General features: G+C 46.5%; 1 protein-coding gene across 1 annotated transcript in view; it reads right to left on the bottom strand.

Moving 5' to 3' along the window:
• Positions 1 to 24,434, bottom strand: part of LOC147101862 (uncharacterized) — a 54,636-nt gene that overhangs the window by 12,882 nt on the left and 17,320 nt on the right. The window contains exons 4-5 of the mRNA XM_085965147.1: positions 17,813 to 17,956; positions 15,522 to 15,604 (exon numbers count right to left, since the gene is read on the bottom strand). Coding sequence (XP_085821273.1) covers positions 15,522 to 15,604; positions 17,813 to 17,956 — 227 coding nt within the window. The remainder of the gene's footprint in view (positions 1 to 15,521; positions 15,605 to 17,812; positions 17,957 to 24,434) is intronic.

Raw genomic sequence — 24,434 nt, 5'->3', positions numbered from 1 at the left:
CGGGTATGTAGTGTATGTAACTATTCTACCTTTAAGAGAACTACTGTATGTAACCGTCCACCTTTAAGAGAACTATTTTATGTGTGGCACTACTTTGCCTGGGCTGCTGTATACTGTAATACCAACGGTGACCACACCGGTATATAAGTGCGGTGTCAGGATTTATTGGGCAGATTCGCCCTGACCTTCAAATAGTAAAGTCCTGTTAAAGTTACTCTTGTAGTCTGTGTATTACTTCGCTATACAACCCACAGACTTTACAGTGGCGACGAGTTCGATCTTACCCTGCGTGCAGCAATACGTCCGAAGCAGTTAACGAAGCGTCGAGAAGAGGCAACCGCCCTCGTCGTTCTGCTGAGAGAAAACTCGAGTCTGCACAGCAAGAAAGAAGGAAGACTTCAGACACGCAGCCTTCCATCAGCAACAGGCACGGATTGTCCCTTCTGCCACGGTGGTGCTTGAGCCGAGCAGCACGAGAAGCAAGTCGGCCATGGTGACTGTGAGTAAAGGGAAAATAAATAAAATCAACGAAGGAGAAGGGCGGTGAACTCGACCACGGTCGGGGGGGAAAGGAGCCGGACAGAAGTCGGGCCCAGAGGTGCTGAGACGGGGGCAGCGTGGAGCACGGAAGCCGCGGTACAAGCGGGCTGGGAGACGCAACGGCGTCGTGAGACAGCTAGACCGCGACCGGCGAAAAAGGCCGGCAGCGACCGGGGCCACGAAAAGCGGCGACCGGGATCGTAGGGCGCGGGAAGAGATAAAATAAATAAACCGCGGAGAACTCAGCCGCAGCCGGGGAGGGAAGCACCGGACTGCGAGAGGGCTGGGAGGCGCGATTGGGAGCCCGAGCGAGCGGGAGAGACAGAGCCCGAGCAAGGAAGGCCGAGCGAGAACCAGCCCAGCAGCTGAAACTGTTCGCCGCCAACGGGTTGTACCCAGCGCCGGTTGCCCTGCCGAGAGAAGGGAACGCGCTGAAGCCGACGCACAGGCTGCGAACCGCGAAAGCCAGCGGCCGTCGCCCGAGGGAAAACTTACCCCTCCCGCCAGGGGAAGAAACGCGGGAAGCCGCCAGTAGGCGGGGAAGAAGACAGAAGCGGGAACCGCCATTTTGAAATTGGGCAGGGAAAGAAGATAAGCGCGGGAAACCGCCATCTTGGAAAAATAAAAAATAAAAAGTTAAAGAATATTGTTGTTGTTTCTCAGGAAGAGGTGAAGATGCCTAAGCGTAGTAACATCAACGGGTTCGATGCCGAGGTGGAAGATTGGCCCACGTATGTAGAACGCATCAAGATATATTGTACGGCCAATAAGTTAGCAAATTATGAAAAAGCTCTAACCTTACTAAACTTAATGGGTGCGAGAACATACGGGTTATTGAAGCATCTTCTATCACCAGCTAAACCGGCAGATCAGTCTTTCGCTAATATTGTTGCTGTCCTGAAGGATCATTTTAACCCCGCACCGCTGATGTTAGCGGAACGATCTAAATTTTACGTGAGAATGCAACGAAAAGAGGAAAGCAACGCGGAGTACCTGGTTGAACTGCGGAGGCTAGCAAGATACTGCCAGTTTGGGGTAAATCTGCCAGAGGCACTGAGAGACAAGTTCGTGTGCGGAATGTCGAAGGAAGGAACACAAAAACGACTGCTCGAAGAGAACGATCTTACACTTGATAAGGCTGTCCTTATTGCAGCATCGCACGAAGCCGCAGCGAGAGGCACGGCGGAAATGCAGCGGAAGACAGCGGTACTCAGAGTGGATCAAATGACTTCGAGTACAACGAAATGTTATCGTTGTGGGAAGACAACACACAACCAGAACCAATGCTGGGTTAAAAACCAGGAATGTAGGAAATGTGGCAAGCTTGGCCACATAGCTAAGGTATGCCGGGCAAGAAAGATGACCAGCAATAATAAGTCACCGCAGAAGAAGTACAGAAAGGTACATGAGGTGACTGGGAAGAGTCCAGATAAACAGAATTCAGACGCAGACTCCAACAGCAAGGAACTGGGTAGTCTGAGGATTCACAATGTGAGTAAAGAAGCTGACCGACAAACTATCTGGATCACACTACAGATTGCAAAAGTCCAAGTGAAGATGGAAGTGGACACCGGATCGGCGCTGATGGTCATGAATAAGCATGATTACAAAAAGTTATTCAAACATATTTCCCTACGGGATACGGAGATGGTATTGCAGACATACACGGGGCACAAAGTATACCCCATCGGAAAGATAGAAGTCAAGGTGAGATACAAGGACAAAGATCACCAAAGGATGGACATGTATGTGCTGCCCGAGGGAGGTCCACCACTTCTGGGACGGGAATGGATCAGGAAAATAAAGATAGACTGGCATTCGCTAAACACAATGACGGTAGATTCCGGAAAGGAAGAGGTCAAACCTGAACGGTTGTCCAGAATATTGGACGAAGCTAAAGAGGTATTCCAGCAAGGACTGGGAACACTGAGAGGAATTAAAGCAAAAATCAAGATTGCAGAACATGCAAGCCCAAAATTTTTCAAAGCCAGATCGGTACCTTACGCGATACGACCTGCTGTGGAGGCAGAACTGGAAGAGCTTGAACGTTCAGGGGTACTGTCTAAGGTGGACTGGAGTGAGTGGGCCACGCCCATTGTTCCCGTCATGAAGTCTTCATCAAGCAACAAGCCAGGGGGACTGGGAAAGGTCCGCATCTGCGGAGACTTCAAGATCACAGTTAATCCGGTGCTTCACACGGTACAATACCCGCTTCCGCGGATTGAGGATATCTTTGCTTCATTGTCTGGCGGGCAACACTTCACCAAGATAGACCTGGCACAAGCATACTTACAAATGGAAGTCGAGGAAGAGTCGCGCCAGTATCTCACAATCAACACGCACAGAGGCTTGTATCATTATAATAGACTGGTTTTTGGAGTAGCTTCGGCTCCAGCAATTTGGCAGAGGGCAATGGAGCAGGTCTTACAAGGTATTCCAAGCATGCAGTGTTACTTGGACGATATCCTGATTACGGGAGAAGACGAAGAGGAACATCTCACAAATTTGAAACGGGTGCTCACCAGGTTGAAGGAATATGGCCTTCGAATTAATCGCCAGAAATGTGAGTTCTTCCAGAAACGGATCTCATACTGCGGTCATGTCATTGACCAAGAGGGGCTACACAAGTCGCCTGACAAAATAGAAGCTGTCGTGAAGGCCCCCGCTCCGGAAAACGTATCACAGTTGAGATCGTTTCTGGGGTTGATTAATTATTATCACAAGTTTCTGCCAAATTTATCCACGGTGTTGCATCCGCTGAATACTCTGTTGCGGAAAGAAGTGCCATGGAAGTGGAGCGAGGACTGTAAAAAGGCCTTTTGCAGAAGCAAGGCGTTGATTACCTCTGAGGAAGTGTTGGCTCATTTCAACCCAACGTTACCTCTTCGGCTAGCTTGTGATGCTTCCCCTTATGGAATTGGAGCAGTACTTTCACACAGGTTCCCAAATGGCTCGGAAAGGCCAGTCGCATTTGCGTCCCGATCATTGACCTCCGCTGAGCGAAATTACGCCCAGATAGATAGGGAGGTCCTCAGCCTTGTGTGGGGAGTAAAGAAGTTCAATCATTACCTGCAGGGCAAGAAGTTCACATTACTGACAGACCACCAGCCGTTGGTGTCCATATTCAACCCTAACAAGGCCGTTTCCACTATGACAGCGCAAAGGTTACAGAGGTGGTCCGTGTTACTTGGGGCACACCAATATGACATCAAATACAAAAGCTCCAAACAGCATGGAAATGCTGATGGGTTATCGCGCCTACCGTTGCCGGTAGTTGAAGAGGCGGCTGCAGTGGACCCGGTAGAGATGTTCCACTCGTCCACAGTAGAATGTCTACCAGTGACAAATTCGATGATCGAGAATGAAACAAGGAATGACCCGACTCTCTCATGAGTCTACGATTTAACAGTGGAGGGATGGCCAGCACATGGCGAACCAATGCTGCCAGCATTTTCGCAAAGAAAAGAACAGCTGTCAGTGTGCCGAGGAACCGTGATGTGTGGATCGAGAGTGGTGATTCCACCCAAACTTCAGCATAAGGTGCTAAAGGAGCTTCACGAGGGGCATCTGGGTGGAGTGAAAATGAAGAACCTAGCAAGAGCGTTTGTGTGGTGGCCAGGTATTGATGGAGACATCGAAGAAATAACCAAGAGCTGTCTAGGATGCCAGAAGGTCCAAAACGCGCCACCACAAGCTCCTCTGCATCCATGGGAGTGGCCCTCATCTCCTTGGCAAAGGGTACACATTGACTTTGCTGGTCCATTTATGGACTCAATGTTTCTAATAGCAGTGGATGCACACTCCAAGTGGCCGGAGGTAATAAAGATGTCCTCCACCACCACGGAAAAAACCATCACAGTATTAAGGACCATGTTTGCCAGGAATGGGCTGCCAGAACAGGTCTGTTCTGATAATGGACCGCAATTTGTGTCCGAAGAATTCAGGAAATTCTTAAAAAGCAATGGGGTCAAGCACTACACGTCAGCCCCATACCATCCCGCCACCAATGGATTAGCTGAAAGGTTTGTCCAGACCTTCAAGAAGGCCATAAAGGCCATGGGTAATGAAAACATCAACTTACAACATAAAGTAGATAACTTCTTGTTGGCGTACAGGAATGCAACACATGCGGTCACAAATCAAACTCCCGCCATGATGTTTTTCAATAGAAGACTGAGATGCCGGCTGGATTTGATTAAGCCAAACGTCAGAAGGGACGTAGAGAACCGGCAATTCCAGGGCATGAATGAAAGGCCAACTAGATCTTTTCAGATAGGTCAACAAGTTTTGGCCCGGGACTACCGTACCGAGAAATGGCAGCCTGGAACTATTGTAAAAAGGCTAGGGCCGCTGCTGTATACCGTGGACATTGGTGACAGCATAATAAGGCGCCATGTTGACCAGATCATAGGGTCATCCACAAAGAGCCAACCTACTCCACAACCTTACACTGCTAATGTTGAAGCAGAGATACCCAGAACACCTACCTCCGATCTGGTGATACTGGAATCAGATGAACCTGACACTGTCCTTCAAGCCAACTCGACCTTACCAGAAGAACCTACAAAACCCGCTGGACGCCATAATAACAGAAAAAGAACTTCTTGAAAAACTCAAGGACCTGCGACCAGGAAAAGCCTGCGGGACAGATGGCATACTAAACGAGATGATTAAACACACAGACAACAAAATGAAACTGGCTATCCTAAAACTCTTCAACTTGGTTCTGAGTGTCGGTTATTTCCCTGATATCTGGAACAAAGGACTCATTACGCCCATATACAAAAGTGGGGACAAAATCGACCCAAACAACTATCGAGGCATCTGTGTAAACAGTAACCTGGGGAAGGTATTCTGTAGCATCATAAACAAAAGACTTATAAACTTCCTTGAGGAGCACAATGTCTTGAGTAAAAGCCAAATTGGATTCCTGCCAAACTATAGAACATCCGATCATATCTTCACCCTACAGACCCTAATTGACAAACACGTTCACAATAACAAAAGCAAAATCTACGCATGCTTTGTAGATTTCCAGAAGGCTTTCGACTCCATCTGGCATGACGGTTTATTCCTGAAACTTATCGAAAGTGGGGTAGGAGGGAAAACATATGATGTAATTAAATCAATGTATACAAACAACAAATGTGCAGTTAAAATTGGAGACAAACAAACAAAATACTTCCCACAGGGGCGGGGGGTGACGCAGGGCTCGCCAATCTCACCGACACTCTTTAATATTTACATAAATGGATTGGCAAAACTACTTGAACAATCTACAGCACCCGGCCTCACCCTATATGAATCCAAGGTTAAATTCCTCCTCTATGCAGACGACCTGGTTCTGCTGTCACCTACTAAAGAGGGGCTACAGCAAAACCTGGACCTGCTGGAGTCGTACTGCCAGACTTGGGCCCTGACAATAAATCCCCAAAAAACCAAAGTCCTTGTGTTCCAGCAAAGATCCAAACATCAGGGACCCAAAATAAATTTCACAGTAGGAACAACCAAAATTGAACAAACCACTAACTACACATACTTGGGCTTAAAAATCAGTTCTACGGGAAACTTCAAACTGGCTGTGAATGAACTGAAAGAGAAAGCAAGAAGGGCTTTCTATGCCATCAAAAAATCAATCCAAATAGAAATCCCAATTAGCATTTGGCTCAAAATTTTCAAATCAGTAATTGAACCAATTGCACTCTATGGCAGTGAGGTATGGGGACCGCTAACTCAACAAGAATTTGCAAAATGGGACAAACACCCAATTGAGATCCTACATGCAGAATTCTGTAAAAGTATCCTCCGGACTCAAAGGAAAACAGTAAACAATGCATGCAGGGCGGAACTAGGCCAATATCCATTAATAATCACTATCCAAAAAAGAGCCACCAAATTTTGGAATCACCTACAAATGAGCAATCCCCAATGCTATCACTACGACGCCCTGAAATGCCAAGAGCTGACCATAAAGAAGAATACCCTCAGTCAATTAGTCCTGGGACTCAGTGAAGTAACTACTAACAATACTAACAATAACCAGCCCCAGGACAGTGACAGGGTAACACAAAGAATTCGACCCAACACAATCGTCGCTAAGCAAAAGGAAAAATATCTGACATATTGGGCAGAAACAACAAAAACCCAAAGCAAACTCAATTGCTACTTGGCCCTAAACAGACAATACAACATAGCTGATTACCTGACCATGGTAAAGGATAACAAACTGAGAAGAACCTTGACAAGGTACAGACTTAGCGAACATAGCCTAGCGATCGAAAAAGGCAGACACAGGCAGACCAGGCTGCCAAGAGAGGACAGGATATGCTCTCACTGCAGTCAGGGAGTGGTGGAGACAGAGATGCACTTCCTCACAGCTTGTGGAAAATATCAGGGCATCAGGGAGAATTTCTACCAAAAATTCTCACAAATATGCCCTGATTTCAGAAATCTGAATGACAACCAAAAACTCCCATTCCTACTGGGAGAGGAGAGAAGCTGTATAACACTGGCGGCGCACTATGTTACAGCTTGCCATGAACAGAGGGACAACCAGTAAACTAAGAAAAAAATATATATAAACAATGCGAATGTATATTTATACACTCAGGGATATACCTGTTTATACACTGTATGAATAGAACTGCGTTTATGTGCTAAACCATAAATGTATTTTGATGCTTTGGCAACATAAGATGTAACTTATCATGCCAATAAAGCGATTTAAATTGTAAAAAAAAAAAAAAAAAAAAAATTGTAAATTGTACTACCCCGCCGAAAACTACTACACCACTGAGGCGTTATCCGGATAGAGTCAGGAAACCTCCAGAGAGACTGAATCTGTGAACTGTTTTGCATAAAGTTGTATATATGTTATGATGTTATGTTAATGGGGAATAAGTATGTTGTAAGCTAAAAAGGGAGGATTGTAGTGTATGTAACTATTCTACCTTTAAGAGAACTACTGTATGTAACCGTCCACCTTTAAGAGAACTATTTTATGTGTGGCACTACTTTGCCTGGGCTGCTGTATACTGTAATACCAACGGTGACCACACCAGTATATAAGTGCAGTGTCAGGATTTATTGGGCAGATTCGCCCTGACCTTCGAATAGTAAAGTCCTGTTAAAGTTACTCTTGTAGTCTGTGTATTACTTCGCTATACAACCCACAGACTTTACAGGGTACAGCACAGGTTGGATACAGAGTAAAGCTTCCACTACACAGTCCCATCAATCACTCCAAGGATGGGTACAGCACAGGTTGGATGCAGAGTAAAGCTCCCTTTACACTGCCCATCAGTTACTGGCCAGGTCAGGAGCAGCACAGGTTTTGACACTGAGGATAGTGCAACTGTAACGCTATTTAGCACTGCAGTAAGCCGGACTGTATTTTATTGTCCCTGTGCAGTATGTTAATGGCAATTACTGAGAAAAGGATCAGTCAGTCTCTGTTGACAGAGTGACAGGACTTGACCTAATTGTTGGCCCACCAGATGCACCTCTACCCGGGGACTACCTTAGAGGTGGCACTGCCACAGCTCAGCAGTAACCTAACGTGTAAGGACCTGCATCCCATGTTAGGCATGAACCCCTGGAATGACCAAGATTCCAAGGTGGAGGCTCCAACACCAGCAGATTCTGTGAATGAACAGTAAAAATAGGTTCCGCCTGTATTGCATCAGTTAGCTGAGAACTCTCGGTCAACGGGAAGGCCCCAATCTGCAGTCTCATTGGCCAGCTCAACCTTCAACCAATAGCTTTGGTGCCTGCATGCTGGGATTGCAAACAACAGAAGAGGGAGAAAACTGTCCACTGAATAGACACGTTCGGATTAATTTTTGGAAAATGTTGAAGGGTTAATTTTCCAACTTTGCACAGTCAACAGGAAGTCTTACCTGCGGGAAACACGTATTGGAGTTTTGGGCCGGTACTAGCCGTGTACTGGAGGTTTGGGCAGGTACTAGCCGTGTATTGGAGGTTTGGGCAGGTACTAGCTATGTATTGGAGGTTTGGGCAGATACTAGCGATATATTGGAGGTTGGGGCAGGTACTAGCCGTGTATTGGAGGTTTGGGCAGGTACTAGCCATGTATTGGAGGTTTGGGCAGGTACTAGCCATGTATTGGAGGTTTGGGCAGGTACTAGCCGTGTATTGGAGGTTTGGGCAGGTACTAGCCGTGTATTGGAGGTTTGGGCAGGTACTAGCCGTGTATTGGAGGTTTGGGCAGGTACTAGCCGTGTATTGGAGGTTTGGGCAGGTACCAGCCATGTATTGGAGGTTTGGGCAGGTACTAGCCGTGTATTGGAGGTTTGGGCAGGTACTAGCCATGTATTGGAGGTTTGGGCAGGTACTAGCCATGTATTGGAGGTTTGGGCAGGTACTAGCCGTGTATTGGAGGTTTGGGCAGGTACTAGCCGTGTATTGGAGGTTTGGGCAGGTACTAGCCGTGTATTGGAGGTTTGGGCAGGTACCAGCCATGTATTGGAGGTTTGGGCAGGTACTAGCCGTGAATTGGAGGTTTGGGCAGGTACTAGCAACGTATTGGTGGTTTGGGCAGGTATTAGCCATGTATTGGAGGTTTGGGCAGGTACTAGCCATGTATTGGAGGTTTGGGCAGGTACTAGCCGTGTATTGGAGGTTTGGGCAGGTACTAGCCGTGTATTGGAGCTTTGGGCAGGTGCTAGCCATGTATTGGAGGTTTGGGCAGGTACTAGCCATGTATTGGAGGTTTGGGCAGGTACTAGCCGTGCATTGGAGGTTGGGGCAGGTACTAGCCATGTATTGGAGGTTTGGGCAGGTACTAGCCATGTATTGGAGGTTTGGGCAGGTACTAGCCGTGTATTGGAGGTTTGGGCCGGTACTAGCTGTGTATTGGAGGTTTGGGCAGGTAGTAGCCATGTATTGGAGGTTTGGGCAGGTACTCGCCATGTATTGGAGGTTTGGGCAGGTACTAGCCGTGTATTGGAGGTTTGGGCAGGTACTAGCCGTGTATTGGAGGTTTGGGCAGGTACTAGCCATGTATTGGAGGTTTGGGCAGGTACTAGCCATGTATTGGAAGTTTGGGCAGGTACTAGCCATGTATTGGAGGTTTGGACAGGTACTAGCCGTGTATTGAAGGTTTGGGCAGGTACTAGCCACGTATTGGAGGTTTGGGCCGGTACTAGCCGTGTATTGGAGGTTTGGGCAGGTACTAGCCGTGTATTGGAGCTTTGGGCAGGTACTAGCCGTGTATTGGAGGTTTGGGCAGGTACTAGCCGTGTATTGGAGGTTTGGGCAGGTACTAGCCATGTGTTGGAGGTTTGGGCAGGTACTAGCCGTGTATTGGAGGTTTTGGCAGGTACTAGCAGTGTATTGGAGGTTTGGGCAGGTATTAGCCAAGTATTGGAGGTTTGGGCAGGTACTAGCCATGTATTGGAGGTTTGGGCAGGTACTAGCCATGTATTGGAGGTTTGGGCAGGTACTAGCCGTGTATTGGAGGTTTGGGCAGGTACTAGCCATGTATTGGAGGTTTGGGCAGGTACTAGCCATGTATTGGAGTGTTGGGCAGGTACTAGCCGTGTATTGGAGGTTTGGGCAGGTACTAGCCATGTATTGGAGGTTTGGGAACGTACTAGCCATGTATTGGAGGTTTTGGCAGGTACTAGCCATGTATTGGAGGTTTGGGCAGATACTAGCCATGTATTGGAGGTTTGGGCAGATACTAGCCAAGTATTGGAGGTTTGGGCAGGTACTAGCAAAGTATTGGAGGTTTGGGCAGGTACTAGCCATGTATTGGAGGTTTGGGCAGGTACTAGCCATGTATTGGAGGTTTGGGCTGGTACCAGCCATGTATTGGAGGTTTTAGCAGGTACTAGCCATGTATTGGAGGTTTGGGCAGGTACTAGCCATGTATTGGAGGTTTGGGCAGGTACTAGCCATGTATTGGAGGTTTGGGCAGGTACTAGCCACGTATTGGAGGTTTTAGCAGGTACTAGCCATGTATTGGAGGTTGGGGCAGTTACTAGCCATGTATTGGAGGTTGGGGCAGGTACTAGCCGTGTATTGGAGGTTTGGGCAGGTACTAGCTATGTATTGGAGGTTTGGGCAAGAACTAGCCATGTATTGGAGGTTTGGGCAGGTACTAGCCATGTGTTGGAGGTTTGGGCAGGTACTAGCCATGTATTGGAGGCTGGGGCAGTTACTAGCCATGTATTGGAGGTTGGGGCAGGTACTAGCCGTATATTGGAGGTTTGGGCAGGTACTAGCCATGTATTGGAGGTTTGGGCAAGAACTAGCCATGTATTGGAAGTTTGGGCAGGTACTAGCCATGTATTGGAGGTTTGGGCAGGTACTAGCCATGTATTGGAGGTTTGGGCAGGTACTAGCCATGTATTGGTGGTTTCTTCTGAATTCAAGAGAATACAGGCCTAGTTTACTAGACAGTGAGTATTGCTGGGCTATTTGACCATTGGAGGGACCACAGCCAACCCCAACCCCAACCCCAACCCTGTCCCATATAGCACTGCACTTTCAATCAATAACATAACAATTGCTAGACGAGAAATGACCATGGTCCATCTAGTTCGTCTTCTACCATCCTGGTAGTCGCATGCTACACGATAATGGTGTTGTTGATTAATCACAGCAATAAATATCTATCAATTAGTCCACAACAGACCCAGACATGAGGCGAGGAACCTCCAGTGGTGGAAACCTTTGGGAAGCATCGGTCCAAAGTCACCTTTGCATTTGACTGGATCGATAACAACTGCTTCCACCATCTTCCAGTGGAGCCTGTTCCAAAGATTCACCACTCGCTCTCTGAAATAATATTTCCGCAAATTAGTTTTGAATTTATCGCAGGCCGTGTCCTCTAGTTCTGCTGTTCTGGACAAGGTGAAATAGTTTGCATTATCTCGTCCCGTTAGAATTCTAAAAACAGCAAACATATGACCACTCAACCTTCTCTGAGAAAATGCTCACTGGTCACTGGAGAATGACCACGTGTGGGATCCTGGCTGATTTTACCTGTTCCCTAGCTCAGCAGGGACTGAGGACAATGATGGTGTTCCTACCATTACCCAGCCTGAGCACAGCCAGTGGATCGAACCTGCAACCTTCCTGCTCTGTAATCTCAATGTCGCACTGAAGGGTGCATTAAAGAAAGAAAGACTTGCATTTATATAGCGCCTTTCATGACAACCGGACGTCTCAAAGCGCTTTACAGTAATGAAGTACTTTTTGAAGTGTAGTCACTGTTGTAATGTAGGAATCGCGGCAGCCAATTTGCGCACAGCAAGGTCCCACAAACAACAATGTGATAATGACAAGATAATCTGTTTAGTGATGTTGATTGAGGGATAAATATTGGCCAGGACACTGGGGAGAACTCCCCTGCTCTTCTTCGAAATAGTGCCATGGAATCTTTTACGCCCACCTGAGAGAGCAGACGGGGCCTCAGTTTAACGTTTAACTCCCTCAGCACTGCACTGGAGTGCCAGCCTAGCTTTATGTGCTCAAGTCCCTGGAGTGGGATTTAAACCCACAACCTTCTGACTCAGAGGCGAGTGTGTTACCCACTGAGCCACAGCGGACGCATTAACCACCAAGCACAGAACTGACTTTGCTCGAGAGCTTTCTCCACCAAAGTCAATTTGCAAATCCTGGACTCGTTTATTATTATTTCGTGCGGCTGATGTAGGTGCAGAGCAACAACTAGAATTTTACAGGTAGGTGGTTACGCCAGGTAATTGCACCAGGAGCAGCGGAGTGTATCGCTGTGATGCCTCCTTGGTATTTGTGAATGGGGCATTAAGCTGTTATATGCTCCATGGTCTGTTCTGCGTGCTCACAGCTGCACAATGGAGAGTTTTTAATTTTCCATTTGTGCATCAAGTACCCTTGAGGGCCTTTCACTAACAGAGAACATGAAGGTTTGGGAACACGGAGTTGGGAATCACAGACTTAAGCTTGCTCCTTAGGGCAAACAGTCAACGTATTGTTGTAATTTTCTGCTCATGGAAAATGTCTATAAGGGGAATTAGAATATAGATTCACTTTTGGCATTTGCATGTAGATCAAAACTTTCACTAGCAACATCTGTTTATTTTACAATATTTAGTTAAATATTGATACTATTCAATGCTGAGGAGGCTTTTTAATATAAATTGCTTGTATTGCCTCAGTGAATAGAAACATAGAAGATAGGAGCAGGAGTAGGCCATTCGGCCCCTCAAGCCTGCTCCGCCATTCAATGCGATCATGGGTGATCATCCAAATTCAATACCCGGTCCCTGCTTTCTCCCCATACCCCTTGATCCCTTTAGCCTTAAGAAATATATCCAACTCCTTCTTGAATATATTTATGTATTGGCCTCTACTGTCTTCTGTGGTAGAGAATTCCTCAGGTTCACCACTCTCTGGGTGAAGAAATTCCTCCTCATTCCTGTCCTAAATGGCCTACCCCTTATCCTTAGACTATGACCCCTGGTTCTGGACTCCCCGACCATCGGGAACATCCTTCCTGCATCTAGTCTGTCCAGTCCTGTCAGAATTTTATAGGTTTTGATGAGATCCCCTCTCAATCTTCTAAACTCCAGCGAGTACAAGCCCAATCAACCCAATCTCTCCTCATACGTCATTCCTGCCATCCCAGGTATCAGCCTGGTGAATCTTCGCTGAACTCCTTCCATGGCAAGAACATCCTTCCTCAGATAAGGCAACCAAAACTGCACACAATACTCAAGATGTGGTCTCACCAAGGCCCTGTACAACTGCAGCAAGACATCCTTGTTCCTGTACTCAAACCCTCTCGCTACAAAGGCCAACATGCCATTTGCCTTCTTAACCGCCTGCTGCACCTGCATGCTTACCTTCAGCGACTAGTGCACAAGGACACCCAGGTCTCGTTCCCCTTCCCCTTCTCCCAATCTATTGCCATTCAGATAATAATCTGCCTTCCTGTTTTTGACACCAAAGTGGATAACCTCGCATTTATCCACGTTATATTGCATCTGCCATGCTTTTGCCCAATCACCCAACCTATCCAAATCATCCTGGAGTCCTCCTCACAGCACACACGCCCACCCAGCTTTGTGTCGTCTGCAATTTGGAGATATTACATCTAGTTCCCTTGTCTAGATCATTAATATATATTGTGAATAGCTAGGGCCCAAGGACCGATCCCTGCGGTACCCCACTAGTCACTGCTTGCCACTCGGAAAAAGACCCGTTTATTCCAACTCTTTACTTTCTGTCTGCCAACCAGTTCTCTATCCAAGTCAATACCTTGCCCCCAATCCCATGTGCCTTAACTTTACACGCTAATCTCTTATGCGGGACCTTATCAAAAGCCTTCTGAAAGTCCAAATACATCACATCCACTGGTTCTCCCTTATCTATTTTACCAGCTACATCCTCAAAAAATTCCAGTAGATTAGTCAAGCACGATTTACCTTTTGTAAATCCATGTTGACTTTATCTGATCCTGTCACTGTTTTCCAAGTGCTCTGCTATTACATCTTTTATAATGGACTCTAGCATTTTCCCCACTACCGATGTCAGGCTTACCGGTCTGTAATTCCCCGTTTTCTCTCTACCGCCTTTTTTGAATAGTGGGGTAACATTAGCTACCCTCCAATCCATGGGTACCATTCCAGATTCCATCGAATGCTGGAAGATGATCAGCAACGCATCAACTATTTCTAGGGCCACTTCCTTAAGTACCCTAGGATGTAGATTATCAGGCCCTGGGGATTTATCGGCCTTCAATCCCATCAATTTCCCTAACACCATTTCCCTACAAATACTGATTTCTTTCAGTTCCTCCCTTTCATCAGACCCTATGCTCCCCGACATCTCTGGGAGGTTATTTGTGTCCTCCTTTGTGAAGACAGAACCAAAATATGCATTTAATTGGTCAGCCATTTCTTTGTTCCCCATTATGAATACCCCTGATTCTGACTGCAAGGGACCTATACTTGACTTCACCAATCTTTTTCTCTTCACATATCTATAAAAGCTTTTACAGTCAGTTTTTATGTTCCCTGCAAGCTTACTCTCATATTCTATTTTCCCTTTCTTAATTAATCCCTTTGTCCTCCTTTGTTGAATCCTAAACTGCTCCCAATCCTCAGGTTTACTGCTTTTTCTGGCCAATTTATATGTCCTCTCCTTGGATCTTATGCTATCCCTAATTTCCCTCGTTAGCCACGGTTGAGTCACCTTTTTTGTTTTATTTTTATGCCAAACTGGGATGAACAAATTCTGTAATTCATCCATGCGGTCTTTGAATGTTTGCCATTGCCTATCCACCGTCAACCCTTTGAGTGACATTCCCCAATCAATCCTACCCAACTCGCGCCTCAGACCATAGTAGTTTCCTTTATTTAAATTTAGGACCCTAGTCTCTGAGTGGACTACTTCATTCTCCATCTTAATGAAGAATTCGATCATATTATGATCGCTCCGACCCAAGGGGCCTTGTACAACAAGATTGCTAATTAATCCTTTCTCATTACATAATACCCAGTCTAAGATGGCCTGATCTCTGATTGGTTCCTCGACATATTGGTCCAGGAAACCATCCCTTAAACACTCCAGGAATTCCTCCTCCACAGTATTATTACTAATTTGGTTAGCCCAATCTATATGTAGATTAAAGTCACCCATGATGACTGCTGTGCCCTTATTGCACGCTTCTCTAATTTCCCTTTTAATGCCGTCCCCAACCTCCGCATTACTGTTTGGAGGTCTATATACCACTCCCACTAACGTTTTTTGCCCATTGGTATTTCTCAGTTCTACCCATACAGATTCCGCATCATCAGAGCTAATACCCTTCCTTACAATTGTGTTAATCCCTTCTTTAACCAGTAATACTACCCCACCTCCCTTTGCTTTTTGCCTATCTTTCCTGAATATTGAATACCCCTGGATGCTTTAATTGTCTCAGCCTTTCATTGATGGCAGAATTCTCTGTTGGATTTTTCCACACCTACCTTCACCTCAATGATGGTCTTCCTTGCGGAAGGGCCAGTGCTTCGGTGCCAACCTTTATCCCGCAACTTCAGACTCCCAACCCCTGGAACAATTGATTTTACATAGTCAGACCCAGCTAATTCATGTGTTTGTAGAGTGACGGGAGCTGGATTCAAGGGATTTACAAAAGGTCGAACTGCTCGTTTTCTGGTAATGTTAACCCGCAGACACTCAGGGGGGGTTGAAACTTGTCTTTGCCAGTGGGGGCGAAACGGCCTCATGGTGAATCAGCAGCCCATTTTACACTGTGCCCAATTAGCTTCGCCATGGACTTTAATCGGGGCGTCGTGTCAAGTGAGCTGCCGGTTCACCACAAGCCCACTGGTGAAGACCAATTTCACCCCTTCAGTGTACAGGCTTCAACGGGAAAATGCGGACAAGTGTAAAGTACTCCTTGTATGTAGGTAAGATGGGTAAGATGAGTACTTCATGAATGGTGTCAGAATAGGTAAGGAAATTGAAAGTGACCCAGGGGTTCTAATAAACTTGATGCTCAACATGCCCAATGACCGGAGAATTGGAATCAACGAAGGAAGCAAAATACTGAACTGTAGAACCAAAGCAGGGAGTATGAGTAAGAGGAAGTGTACAGTGGCCTTGTCAGATCACATCTTCAGTCAAATTCTGGTTACCGAGACACAAGGGAAAGAAAGGAACCCTGTAGGCCATTTAGCGTAGAGCAGCGAGACTGATTCCTAGCGTCAGAGGACAAGGAAAGGCTGAACAAACTTGTGCTTCACACTCTCAGAAGGAGGTGACCATATAGAAAATAGTCAATGATGTGGAAAAGGTAAATCTAGGAAATTACTTTGAACTAAACTGTGACAGTAGGACAAGAGGATTCAGGTTCAAATCGATAAAAAAAACAATTTAGGACTTATGTCAGAAGGTCCTTCTTCACATAAAGAATAGGCGTCTGAGTAGGGTAATGGAGGCAAACTCTGTGGGATTGTTAAAGAAACATTTGGGTGTTGTGATGGGTGGGACTCCAAGGCCTTTCCAGATGGACAAGCTAGAGTGGGCCAAATAGCCTCCCTCATCTGAATCTATCTTGTGATCTTGTGAGCAACCACTTGGGTGATGGTTGCTGGCACCACTGGACTTGTACTCATGTATGGTTCACCACCAACAAGAGAGGAGAGGTTAAGTAGAAGCTAACTGGGAGGGACACATCTTTAAATTGGACCTTCACCATCGAGAGGGTGCACGGCTTCAGATGCTGTTCTCACACCTGACGGGCGTTTTAGTCCCAGATGTCTGCCATTATACATAAACCCATTTCCAATCTAGGCTCAAAATGAAGGTCATAATTGAAATTCTCCAGGAAGATTCCGCCATTTTGATCAGCGCAGACCCATTCTCCTGGGAACCCAGTGGTTGGGTATTGAGGAGCAATTCAGGTCCCAGCTGCATCGGAAGCTGGAGACAGACTGGCCGCCTGTTTGCTAAACCAAATCGAAATGAATTTCTCAGAACAGGTTCAAAATAAACTGAATTCAACCAAACAGAACTAAAGTGAGCAGGGACTGAATCAAGAACATGAGAACTTTTAGAGGCTGCAGAAAGACCATCAGACTTTTCTAATAGATCTCAATCCCAATTGGCATCCTATCCTTCAATCCCTTTTGAACCCATTTACATTGCCCGTTGGAAGGGTGATCTTCCCTGGCAACAAGTCAATCACCCTTGGTGTGAAAAAGATCAGCTTGACTACCATTGAACGTAACAATGATTGAACAAAGTAAATGAAATTAAATTCCTGGTCGAGGTGTAATTTTACAAGCCGGGCTCAGCACTGACTCCTCTGCGGATGTGTGAATCTAATGACGGGCAGAGCTGGAGCAGGTTTAAATGGATTTGGATCAACAAGGATGGCCACGTCAGCCTACGTAAGTACGTCATTTGTATCTCCTGCCAAGGTGAAGACCACATTCTGAGTTTTGTTTCCATTGCTCAGTAGATATGTTGGATTTGGTTTTTTTCCAGTTTAGATTAAGTATTATGATATTTGGAATCCTTATCATTTATTAAAATTCAGGTGATTTGGCTTAATTGAATGAGGAAACCACCAAAACTGGGCATCAAACCAACCGCTAAGGCTCATTTGTCTCCACTCTGATTCCACGTCCATTGCTTACACCAGTTATATTATTAGGTTAGACGGCACTTTCTATGCTGATACACCCACCATATACCAGCACAGCAGTCGTACCTCAACACACACCAGCCATGCTAGTTTTGCCCTTCTTACCTGTGTCGGAGGTTTTATTGTTGAAGAAGTACACTGGGGTGTTGGGCACCGATGGTGGTCTGCTGGTTGGGTAGTAGGATTCTGGTTCCGACCCATCCATGGCGATTGGCAGGGGAGGCCAACTCACCATCGCTTCGTTCTGCTCTGTTTGGATGCCACCGCAAGCAAGGTGAATACACATTGGCACAGAGCTGGATCATACATTTAAGGAGCTACATTAAAAAACACTTTACGGTCCTGTCCATCTTATGAATGTCAAATGTAAATGTCATCAATCTTTGTTGCAATCGACAGGAAGGAACTAGACATGGATTTAACAAGTTATGGATCAGATGCTCATAAGCCGTGTCTCAGTGGTTGCACTTTTGCCTCTGAGTCAGAAGGTCGAGGGTTCAAGTCCCAGTCCAGGGACTTGAGCACATAAAGCTAGGCTGACACTCCAGTGCAGTGCTGAGGGAGCGCTGCACTGTCAGAGGTGCCGTCTTTTGGATGAGATGTTAAACCGCGGCGCCTCATCTTCCCTCTCAGGTGAATGTAAAAGATGCCATGGCACTATTCAAAGAAGAGCAGGGGAGTTCTCCCCGGTGTTCTGGCCAATATTTATCCCAAAACTAACATCATTAAAACAGATTATCTGGTCATTATCTCATTGCTGTTTGTGGGACCTTGCTGTGCGCAAATTGGCTGCCGTGTTTCCTACACTTCAAAAGTACTTCATTGACTGTGAAGTGCTTTGGGATGTTGGAGATCGTGCAAGGCGCTATATAAATGCAAGTTTTTCTTTTTATATATATATGGGGGCCAGATATCCTCAAATCCAATGGCAGTTCCAGGATGCAACGTGGGGAGCAGGACGGATGTGAGAGTTCTGGTGGGACCTGGAAATGCCAGATCTCCAGTCAGAATCCCGCTGCCTGCCCAATTCCCAATAGGGTCTGGAGCAGGCAAAGCCTCTATCTGCCCCAAACATAGCCCATGCTGTAAGGGAAATGGGGCCGAAGGGTGGGAGTTCCTACGACGGGAATGGCCTTGGCCTCCTTACCATCCAGCGGTATTGGATACGGGACAAACCCCGCCGCCATCCCCCTACCAGTTAAAAGGCGCAAATGGGGATGACTAGGATCGCCAGGCCAGGTTCAGGACCCAGAGAAGAAAGACTTGCATTTATATAGCACCTTTCACGACCACCGGACGCCTCAAAGCGCTTTACAGTCGGGAACGGTGAAAGCGGAGGTTCAGTGAGTATTTAAACTCACTTTCGTGGGCTTTTTTTCACAGGCCAGTGTCGGGAGCGGTGAGAGCAGAGGTTCAGTAAGTATTTAAACTCACTTTCGCGGGCTTTTTTTCACAGGCCATTGTCGGGAGCGGTGAGAGCGGAGGTTCAGTGAGTATTTAAACTCACTGTGATAAAAATGATAACTTCCGGGAAGTTATGTCATCACTTCCTGTGAACTATGAACTGTGTACATACCTCACTTCCTGTCATGTCACTTCCTGTTGGACTGGTATAAATACTGGTCTGTTCAGTATTGTAAGAGGCTTCTACCAGAGGCATGGTAAAGACCTCTCTTGTGTATATAGTGTGTTTATAAGTTACTTAAAGCTTACTTTAAAGTTACTTGATGGTAAGTCTCCTTTTTCTTACATCAATTTAAGTAACTTAGTATTTACACTGACAAATACTAGACCTTCAGACAAACTCGGAAGTTAAGGATCCAGGGAACCACCCATCATGGAGAAAATCCTTAGACCTATTCGTCTGGACTTGGACCCGAATACACCAGCAGCTGGCAGGGTATGGAAGCATTGGTATCGTACTTTTGAGAATTTTCTGGATGAATGTAAAGTGGATGCTCCTGCTAAATTGAAGATACTTGTCAATTATGTGACCCCAAAAGTGTTCGAATATGTTGATGACTGGGATAATTACGAAGAGGTGATTCGGGCACTTAAGAAACTGTATGCGAAGACCCCAAATGAGGTCTATGCTAGACATCTACTGGCCACAGCCCGACAAGGGCCAGGGGAATCAATTGACGAATTCCTGCAAGAACTTCGCAGGCTCAGCGTAGATTGTAACTTTCAGGCAGCCTCAGCTGAGCTGTACCGCCAAGAAATGATTCGTGATGCTTTCATCTGCGGGATTGCCTCTCCATTTATACGCCAGCGTCTACTAGAAAGTAAAACACTTGAGCTACAAAAAGCTTTTGACCTAGCTTGTTCACTGGATTTGGCAAAGAGAAATGCAGACCTCTATCAGCTGCCCAGATCTCGATCTGCTGCTGTAGCTGCAACCAGACAATTCAAGCGGTCTCAGGTGAACCCTATCATGGGGGAATCTAATTCTGATAATTCTGATGAAGAAGAGGAGGACGACCCCACTTTAGCAGCCTCTTGGCAATCTAGGAAGGAATGCTTCTTTTGTGGAGATGCTTTTCACCCTAGGAAAACCTGCCCTGCTCGCAATGCAATCTGCAGTTATTGTGGGAAAAAAGGACACTTTGCTAAAGTTTGCCTATCAAGGGCCTCTACGAGGGCCAATCCAGCTAAGGCCTACCGAACTGCCCCAATTAGGGCCTATCAAGATGCTCCAGCTAGGACCTATCAAGCTTCCTCTCGAGCTCTCTCCCGAAGAAGCACACCGAGAGTTTTAGCCACTCTCTGTGCAACGACACCAATTACAGCTGCTTGCCCACAGAACCTGTCTCAGGCAGCCACAAAAATTTCAATTAAAGGGCATACCTTAGATGCCTTAATTGACTCAGGAAGTACTGATAGTTTCATTAAGGAACAGATTGTTGCGAAATTGAAACTACATGTCTTCCCATCGGACCAGGCAATTGCGATGGCCCAGTCATCACTTAATACCAGAATCTCCGGCTTTTGTGTTGTTGATATGACACTTCATGGTCGTATGTATCCCTCCACCCGACTTTCGGTGCTCAAAGACTTATGTAGTGATCTCCTCTTAGGGCTGGACTTCCAAAAACAGCATAAGAAACTCACCATTGAGTTTGGTGGATCCAAACCCGGACTTACTATTTCTAATATACCATCTAAATTACCATTTTGTGCATTATCAGCAGCTTCACTTGATGAACCCTCATTATTTGCCAGTATTCCGCCTCAATGCCAACCGATAATAACGAAATCGCGGCGCTTTAATCAGGAAGACCAATCTTTTATTGCGGCTGAAATCTCTCGACTTCTAGCAGAGGATATCATTGAACCATGTTCGTCGCCCTGGCGGGCTCAAGTCGTCATTGTCAAGAACCCTCTAAAACCTCACAAACAGCGACTATGCATCGATTATTCGCAAACCATCAATCAATATACCGACTTGGACGCCTACCCATTGCCACGCATTGATGATATGGTTAATAAACTGGCCGAATACAAAGTGTTCTCAACTTACGATTTAAAAAGTGCCTATCATCAGTTACCCTTGAAGGTCTCAGATAAGCAGTACACAGCCTTTGAGGCTAATGGACGGCTGTACCAATTTCGTCGCCTCCCATTCGGGGTTACTAATGGAGTGGCTGTCTTTCAACGGGCAATGGATGGCCTGGTTAAGCAGGAAAACCTAAGGGACACTTTTCCCTATCTTGATAACATTACCATTGCAGGTCACGATCAACAGGAACACGACTCCAACCTCCAAAAATTTCGGGATGCCCTCCATCGCCGTAATTTGACCCTGAATGAATCCAAATCTGTTGAGTCGCAACCGACCATCAACATCCTTGGCTACTGCGTAGGCAATGGTATCATTAAGCCAGACCCAGAAAGACTTCGCCCGCTCCAAGAGCTCCCGTCACCTAAGAATCCGGCTTCTTTACGTCGGGCTCTCGGTCTGTTTGCATACTACGCTAAATGGATTCCTCATTTTTCGGACAAAATCCAACCCTTGCTGCATGCTAGATCATTTCCACTGGGAACAGCGGCTGTTGCAGCCTTTAACCTTCTCAAAAAACAGTTGGAGAAAGCGGCTCTTCACTCCATTGATGAGAATCTCCCTTTCGTGGTTGAATGTGATGCCTCGGAGGTGGCGATCTCGGCTACTCTGAATCAGGAAGGTCGTCCTGTAGCATTTATGTCCAGGACCTTACAAGGTGCCGAGCTACATTATCCTCCGGTTGAGAAAGAAGCCACAGCCATCATAGAGGCAGTACGGAAGTGGAACCATTTTCTAGCTCGCCAGCACTTTACATTGATCACGGACCAACGATCAGTCGCCTTCATGCTCGATAATCGAAAACGAACCAAAATTAAGAATAATAAAATACAACTTTGGAGGATGGAACTGGCCTCTTTTGGTTATACCATTCTCTATCGGCCTGGCAAGGAGAATGTGGCCCCGGACACCCTCACACGGGCATTCTGCTCCACTATGTCATCCTCCACTCTCATGGATGTCCACAATGGTTTGTGTCATCCTGGCGTTACGCGCATGCTACATTTCGTACGATCACGGAATCTCCCTTTTTCCACTGGAGATGTAAAGAAAATATGCTCAGAATGCCGGCTTTGTGCGGAATTAAAACCTCAATTCTTCCGCCCCTCAGATGGTATACTCATACATGCAACCCAACCGATGCAACGACTTAGCATCGATTTTAAGGGCCCAGTGCCCTCTTCAACTCGGAACACATATTTGCTCACCATGATCGACGAATATTCACGTTTTCCGTTTGCCTTCCCCTGCTCCAATATGCTGGCGTCCACAGTAATCTGCTGCCTTGAGCAGGTATTTTCTCTCTGTGGCATGCCGGCTTATATTCACTCAGATCGGGGTCCATCCTTTATGTCGAGGGAACTCAAGGACTACCTCTCAGAACGGGGAATTGCTACAAGCAAAACAACACCATACCATCCCATCGGAAATGGGCAGGTAGAGAGGTATAACGGTATCATCTGGAATTCCGTACGTCTCGCTTTAAGATCTCGGGGCCTACCAGACCAGCAATGGGAAACAGTGCTTCCGGATGCATTGCACTCTATACGGTCCCTGCTTTCTACAGCCACAAATACTACACCTCATGAGCGGTTCTTTGGATTCCAGCGTCGCTCATCTCATGGGACATCACTCCCGTCATGGCTAACTACTCCTGGACCTGTATTACTCCGAAGATACGTTCGGACGTCTAAAAATGACCCTCTTGTAGACGAGGTTGAACTAACTGATGCCAACCCCACCTATGCAAACATACGATATTCCGACGGCCGAGAATCTACCGTATCATTACGGGATCTGGCTCCCTGCCCACCAGGACCTAGTGGGACATCGGGTGATGGCATTTCACCAGGAAACTCTTGGGACCTATCGGGTACCCCTCTCCAGGATCCTGATCGGACACCAACTAGCTTGGTGCCGGTAGAACCCCGTGCTCAAGGTTGCGACCCTCCCAGTACCACGCATGAAAGTACTGATCCGCCACAGACCAGCTCTGCACCTCCCTCTGAACAGAGGCAGTCCGACTTTGAACCTATTGGGGCTCGTACTCGAAGCCATGATCTCCCCGACCCTTCACAGGGCAATCCAGGCCACACAGACTCTGACCAATGGCCAACCGCATGTAAGCGGACCAGCGACCCTCTACGACGGGAATCCAAACAGGTGCGACTCTTCCTTGTTCGGCGGCTGCGGACCAAAAGGTAGACCACAGCCTCCTAATCCTGCAGGAGGGAAGAATGTGATAAAAATGATAACTTCCGGGAAGTTATGTCATCACTTCCTGTGAACTATGAACTGTGTACATACCTCACTTCCTGTCATGTCACTTCCTGTTGGACTGGTATAAATACTGGTCTGTTCAGTATTGTAAGAGGCTTCTACCAGAGGCATGGTAAAGACCTCTCTTGTGTATATAGTGTGTTTATAAGTTACTTAAAGCTTACTTTAAAGTTACTTGATGGTAAGTCTCCTTTTTCTTACATCACTCACTTTCACGGGCTTTTTTACAGAGGCCAGTGTCGGGAGCGGTGAGAGTGGAGGTTCAGTGAGTATTTAAACTCACTTTCACGGGCTTTTTTACAGAGGCTTACCAATCTCGCAGACTGGCGGTGGCGTTCCAGAGCCACCTCACGATTCAAAACGTGACGCAGGCAGGAGGAAGCAGCTGATTGGGTGAGTACTTATACTACTCTATAGTTTGACAGTTAAGGTTCATAGTTTATAAAGTTCAGAAGGTCTTAATTTTGTGGTTATACTTTCTAAGGTCTCTGTTGTGTAGCGGGGGGTGCTAGGAAACAAGGGCCCTTGAGTATATCATTAAATTGTAGTATAATTGGTGGTATTGATTTAATTTAAATTAATTAAAGGGTAAGTCATGGCAGCAAAGCTCGGCCCCGTGGCATGCTCCTCCTGCACTATGTGGGAAATCAGGGACACTTCCTGTGTCCCTGACGACCATGTGTGCGGGAAATGTATCCAGCTGCAGCTACTGGCAGACAGCATTGCGGCGCTGGAGCTGCGAATGGATACATACTGGAGCAGTCAAGATGCTGAGGATGTCGTGGATATCACGTTTAATCAGTTGGTCACAGGCAGGAAGGGAATGGGTGACCATCAGGCAGGTAGTGCAGGGGTTCCCTGTGGCCATTCACCTCTCAAACAGATATA

This window comes from Somniosus microcephalus, chromosome 23 (assembly GCF_052327205.1).
Source record: "Somniosus microcephalus isolate GS21.2 chromosome 23, FLI_Smic_1.0, whole genome shotgun sequence".
NCBI lineage: Eukaryota > Metazoa > Chordata > Chondrichthyes > Squaliformes > Somniosidae > Somniosus > Somniosus microcephalus.
Note: the sequence above shows the minus strand (reverse complement) of the source record. Positions and strands in the feature narration are given on the sequence as shown.